The sequence below is a fragment of the Sinocyclocheilus anshuiensis genome, unplaced genomic scaffold (assembly GCF_001515605.1).
Source record: "Sinocyclocheilus anshuiensis isolate Anshui unplaced genomic scaffold, SAMN03320099.WGS_v1.1 scaffold493, whole genome shotgun sequence".
Classification (NCBI taxonomy): Eukaryota; Metazoa; Chordata; class Actinopteri; order Cypriniformes; family Cyprinidae; genus Sinocyclocheilus; species Sinocyclocheilus anshuiensis.
In genome coordinates this window covers 607,519-613,797 of record NW_015537963.1, presented here as the reverse complement: position 1 = coordinate 613,797, position 6,279 = coordinate 607,519, and the positions used below count along the sequence as shown (strand labels likewise).

At 33.2% G+C, this 6,279-nt stretch overlaps 1 protein-coding gene across 2 annotated transcripts in view; it reads right to left on the bottom strand.

Annotated features, from left to right (window-relative positions):
- LOC107667825 (dedicator of cytokinesis protein 1) overlaps window positions 1-6,279 on the bottom strand; it is a 288,581-nt gene that overhangs the window by 214,819 nt on the left and 67,483 nt on the right. For both annotated transcript variants that reach the window (XM_016459540.1, XM_016459550.1), the window contains exons 17-18: window positions 1,555-1,658; window positions 953-1,133 (exon numbers count right to left, since the gene is read on the bottom strand). In XM_016459540.1, the coding sequence (XP_016315026.1) occupies window positions 953-1,133; window positions 1,555-1,658 (285 nt within the window). The remainder of the gene's footprint in view (window positions 1-952; window positions 1,134-1,554; window positions 1,659-6,279) is intronic.

Genomic DNA, 6,279 nt, shown 5'->3' with positions numbered 1-6,279 from the left:
AACATTAAAGCATGTCAACATATTCTGTTACACCAAATACACAAAATAATAATCTTTAAAAAAGCATCATATGACCCCTTTAATTGCTTTGTTTACCAAAAGTAAAACTACTAAAAACTTCTAGTTTACTAAAACTAAAATCTTTTTTTTAAATAATAATTTGTCACTTTAAATGTTAACTGAAAAAGTTATCAAAATAAAAAAAAATTAACTTTTAAGTTGCCAGCGCAACATTTCTTATGTAGTTTAACTTGATGAATTTAAATAAAATGTTATTTTAAAAATTAATAAAAATAACTAAAATTAAAGTGAATAAAAACTATACCTTACTAGACATTCCTGGTCATACAATCCTGATGATTATTACAAATGAAAATATTTGTTTTTGTATAGTCTTATTAAAATGTTAAGAAAAAAAACTAGTTTAAATAATAAAATAAATAAATAAAATAAATGTTAACTAAAATAAAATTAAAATAATAATCATCATCATCATTTCATTTTTTAGTTAATAAAATAAATTAAAACTGAAATTAAAAATGAATAAAAACTACACAAATATTAAAACTAATAAAAATGAGACCAAGCAAAACAAATGAAAACAGATGAATAAAAATAAACATTCAAAATGTTAGAGAAAATTATAATAGTATCTTGAAGATACTAAAATAACATTGGTTGACATTAGCAAGCTCTTATTTTTCAGCTACTTGATATAGAAACCACTTTTTATCACAAATTTAATCCGTTCTTGGATAAAGTCCACTTTCAAAATACAGTTTCAGTCTGATATGTGTCACAATATTGCAGTAAACTGGTTGTACACAGACTTGTCAGCTCTGGTTATTCTGTTTGTGGTCTTTTTGATAGAGGAATAGATAAAGGAGAGGAAATGATGGGGAGAAAGCGACAGGAATGGGATTGGGAAATGATGCAAGTCGACGTGTCTCACCATTCTGCGTGAGTTTGGTGGAGCAAACAAGCGTCGAGATCTGAAACGAGTCTTTGCTGATGGAGAAGCTGCCCAGATTCTGCGTGTTCTTCCCGGAAGATGGGTTTCTTTCCTCCATCTCTGGTTTGGTGGAGGCCAAGCTCAGGTACATGGTGGAGTCCTCCAGTTTCTTGGCTTCAGCCTACAAATATATGAACACACAGTCATGAGTACAACACCGGTTTGCACGAGACTGAGGAATGCATTCAGTGATTGACAGCTGTCAGTCAGTCAACACACACTTCAGGCTTGTTTAAATTAAATTTACATTTTCTTTAATGTAGCCAGTTTTACACAAGCAGTAAAACCAATATCAGATCAGTTTGTATGAGGGTTAATTTGCACAGCTCAAAAAGGATTTGACCAGGCGAAGTTCCGCATTAATGAAGCTCTTTAATATGCAGATATGAAGAGACTGAATACACGAACAAAGCTTAATTGCATAATGATTACATTGTGATGTGGGGTCAAAGGTTAAATGAGACAAACGAGGACAAGCAGCATCAGTATACAGCTCACATATGTGTGTGTGTGCTAGTCTTTGAGATGATTTGCGTTTTCACCTTATAGACGATGAGATCGTGTTCTCCGTCCCTCAGCGTCGTGCCGTCGTACCTCATCAGCTTCACAAACGACAGAGCAAAATTCTTCTCTGATTTATCCTTGCCTGTAGAGAAATTGCATATTTATTATTATTTATTAATAGTCGACCTCTAAACATCTGTTCTTTACATGCACTAAAAAGAACAATACATTCAGAGAGTCATGCTAAAACTGAAACTGGATATGAATCTGAACTGCAACTGAATATAAACTGAATTCAGACCAAGGAACGGAGTGGAAGAGTATCATGAACAGCGATGACTTGAGACACAAACAACACTTTTTATAAATATTTAAAAAAATTTATATAGCATCTAAATTTTAAAGTAAACAAACATTATATTATAAATTATAGTAAATTGCACAGAATATAAATTTATATGATATATTTTAAATATTTTTTAAATATGTTAATTTCATATATAAAGTATATGAATTTCTATATATATTTCAATTGTTACTGTCATTTAATTATACATGATACAATTATATATACATTTATTTATTCACAAGAATGATTGACACTTGTAGTATTATATAAAATAGATTATAAAAATAAGTATAAAATATTAACTGAATTTGGATCTGCTTACTTCGAAGAGGATCACGTTCCTCTTCTCATAACCTTGACAGTTATATCAAACACAATCATATTTCAGTCAGACAGCACCTCTGACAGCCTGTGTGCTTCATCAAGAGCTACAGCAGCGTCTGTGTGAATCTGACATTAAAAATCATCCCTAAGGAACTTCATCCCAACTGGGAATGTCAACAGCAGCCTATGGAGATCCACACAAACACCTGAACCTCTGAACTCACAATGCTCACAATGCAGTCAGAGAGGTGTAGAGGTCAGGAGATGACCACCACCACCATCATCATCATCATCATCACTGCGGTACCAGGACAAAGGGAACATGAGGGAAGCAGGTCCGCATCCTGCAGAAAGACTCTGACAGCATGCAGACTGACTCAGTCAGGAGGAGATGCTGTTTACTGGTGTTTTTTTTCTTACATTCAGAATTCAATCCATAAGAGAAAGACAGACAGGCAGACATGTGCGGTATGACAGGGATGAAGATCCCTACAACTGATTCTCCCTGACATTTGACTGCCTGTCAGCATCAATCAGTACAAGAAAACAGATTTTAATACCAGTGTCTTAAAGCTTAGATGCCCACAGAAATCCCTACAAACTGAACAGAACTCAATCAATGAACACAAAAAGACCATGGAAACCCATTTGAACTGGACTAATTATGAACAAAAATGTACTGAATATGAACTGAATTGAAGCTGAAACAAATGACAACAAATACAAATAAAATAATATTTTTTTCTTTTATTCTATTAATTCTATTAATTTATTTTCAATAGTAATTATTTTAGGTATCCAAAAACCAAAACATATAACATTTATTCATTCTATTTTGAATTCTATTTTTATTTTATTTTATATATAACAAATACTAATTATTTTAAGTATCTGAAAACCATGCTTTTTTGTTTGTTTGTTTTATTTTATGTTCAAAATTTTTCAGAATTTGAAATAGACTTAATCTGAACTGACTCTGAATTTAAATGTCAGCATTTTAAAGTTCAGGGGACCATGAGATCTCTAAATTTTGAATTTATTTTATTTTTCTCATACACATTTATTTGCAGAACCACAATAAAGAGAGACACAGCTTCACATTTGTGCTAAAAGTTTGGGGTCAGTAAGATTTTTTGATGTTTTTGAAAGAAGTCTTATGCTCACCAAGGCTGCATTTATTTCATAAAAAATTCAATATAAACAGGAATATTGTGAAATATATTTGCAATTTAAAATCATAGTTTTCTATTTAAATACATTTTAACAAGTAATTTATTCCTGTGATGCAAAGCTGAATTTTCAGCATCATTACTCCAGTCTTCAGTGTTCATTCTAATATGCTGATTTGCTGCTCAAGAAATATTCTTTAATGAATAGAAAGGGTAAAAGAAGAGCATTTATTTGAAATATAAATATTTTGTAATATCACAAAATACATTGCTATCTTTTTTTAATAAACTGAATGAGTTTCTTGCTGAATAAATGTATTGATTTCTTAAAAAAAAAAAAAAACTTACTGACCCCAATCATAGTTGCACTAGCTGAGTCCAGATCTGACACAAAAATAAACTTCAGAATGACAACTTAAAATAATAATTAAAAAAAAGTGACATTTCAGCACTTCCAGACAACTGTGCTGAGATCAGCAGTCACTGTGTGAAACGTTGATACTGTCATAGCGTTTACTCTCAGATCAGCTGATGAGACGTTTATTTGCTCCAGATTGTCTGCTCGTGCTAAATGATTTGATTTACATCCTCCGCCCAGTGCCTGGAACCAGTGCCCGACAACGAGACCCCGCCCCTCTCATCCTGGCGCTGCGACGGCAGCATGTGGTGGGCAGATGGAGCGGCGCTGCTGCCAGGATAAGGTTGAACATGCGCGGATAAGTGTGATGACCGCAGCCCCACGCCAGACGCCGCTTGGCCCATAAACAAGCTATCAAGGCTTCGCAAACATGCCCGTGTTCACTGCCAGTATGATTCAGAAACTCCCTCTCAACAAAACACACAAACAAACAGCCAGAAAACAACTTCAGACCTGCGGAAAAAACTGAGTTATAGATTTTCTGAACGGATTATGAGTGGTGTTTACTTGTGCTGCAATTCTAGGGCGTTCTGGGTGTTAGCGATGGCATTTCATGGGGTTGCAAAGGTATTCAAAATATTACAGTGTGCTGCTGTGTGGTTGCTAGGGAGTTCTGGGTGGTCGTTTAGGCACTGGTATGTTGCACAATAAATAAGCATTGGATGAGTGTATACTGCCAGTATAATGGGTTAAATAAATGATTGGATAGATGATTATGTGTAATACTAGTCTTACAAAAGCAGGATATTCACCAATTAAAATTCTGAAGTACCTAAAATAATTAGTATTAGTTATTAAATAAATAAATAATTAAATAATGAAACAATTAAAAAATATAATTAAAAAAAATATAAAAAATGTTATGCATATTGGTTTTCAGATACTTAAAATAATTAGTATTGTTTATATATAAAATAAAATAAAAATAGAATTCAAAATAGAATGAATAAATGTTATATGTTTTGGTTTTTGGATACCTAAAATAATTACTATTGAAAATAAATTAATAGAATTAATAGAATAAAAGAAAAAAATATTATTTTATTTGTATTTGTTGTCATTTGTTTCAGCTTCAATTCAGTTCATATTCAGTACATTTTTGTTCATAATTAGTCCAGTTCAAATGGGTTTCCATGGTCTTTTTGTGTTCATTGATTGAGTTCTGTTCAGTTTGTAGGGATTTCTGTGGGCATCTAAGCTTTAAGACACTGGTATTAAAATAATATATATTTGTTTGTTGTTTGTTCAAATAGCTAACCCTGCATATGAGCAACAGTAAAGCCAAGCACCACTAATACACACTTAACAGTCTATTCAATAACCGCAAACTCATTCAGATGCAAATGACTAGGGCTGCCCTCGACTAAGGATTTTTCTGGTCGACTAGTAGTCGTTCATTTGAAGCATTAGTTGACTAATCGCACGTTTATTAATAAACCATTTAAATCATTATAATGAGCCTTTAATTGCCTACATAGCCTAATAAGTGCTCAAGAAGACACATAAAGCTTGCCCGCGCACCGGCAGAAGTAATGATTATGAATTGATAGCCTACGTGGGATTACACAAGTTTTCTATTTTAAAGAGAATCAGTTCTAAGGAAGAATAATTTGCTTTTTGGATTAAAAGAATTTCTTTAAATGAAATTCGAATGGTATGACAATTAGAGATTAGACTGGACAGAAATTGAAATCTACATGTTACGCTAATACACACTACATACACGCAATGCTGATGTTGTTAACTTTAACAGTTTGTGATCGGTGCGCTCACTTGCTCTTAAAATACTCCCTCATTTTTGCTTATACAGATAAGAGTAATACATCTTTTGAATCCGTAAAGACTCTACGTTTATTTGTGTGCACTCACAATAACAACAAGTCATGGCGCTTTTGTAAAATAATGAAAGCAAACAGGATGCACTTTCTGCCGTCTCGGTCTCTGTGAACTTGAGCGCGAACCTCCGTGTATACTTGCCTTACAGATACAGAAAAATATATCTATAGAGAGCGAAATGTCTATTTTCAAATGAACCAATTCAAATGGAAAACAAATATTCTCAGATTATGTAATCCGTATGAAACATGCATACAGGCGCGTCCACTACTGCGGAGATGACGAGTAAGTGTCGCCGACTTCATCTCCGCAGTAGTGATGTGCCTGTATGCATGTTTCATACGGATTACATAATCTGAGAATTTGTTTTCCATTTGAATTGTTTCATTTAAAGTAGACATTTCACTCTCTCTATATATATTTTTCATGTCTGTAAGGCAAAGATATACATGGAGTTTCACGCTCAAGTTCACAGAGACCGAGACGACAGAAAGTGCATCCTGTTTGCTATCATTATTTTACAAAAGCACGGTATTGTGAGTGCACACAAATAAACGTAGAGTATTTACAGATTTGAAAGATGTATTACTCTTATCTGTATGATCAAAAATGACCAGTATTTTAAGTAGGGATGCACCGATACCGATACTGGTATCGGGCCCGATAC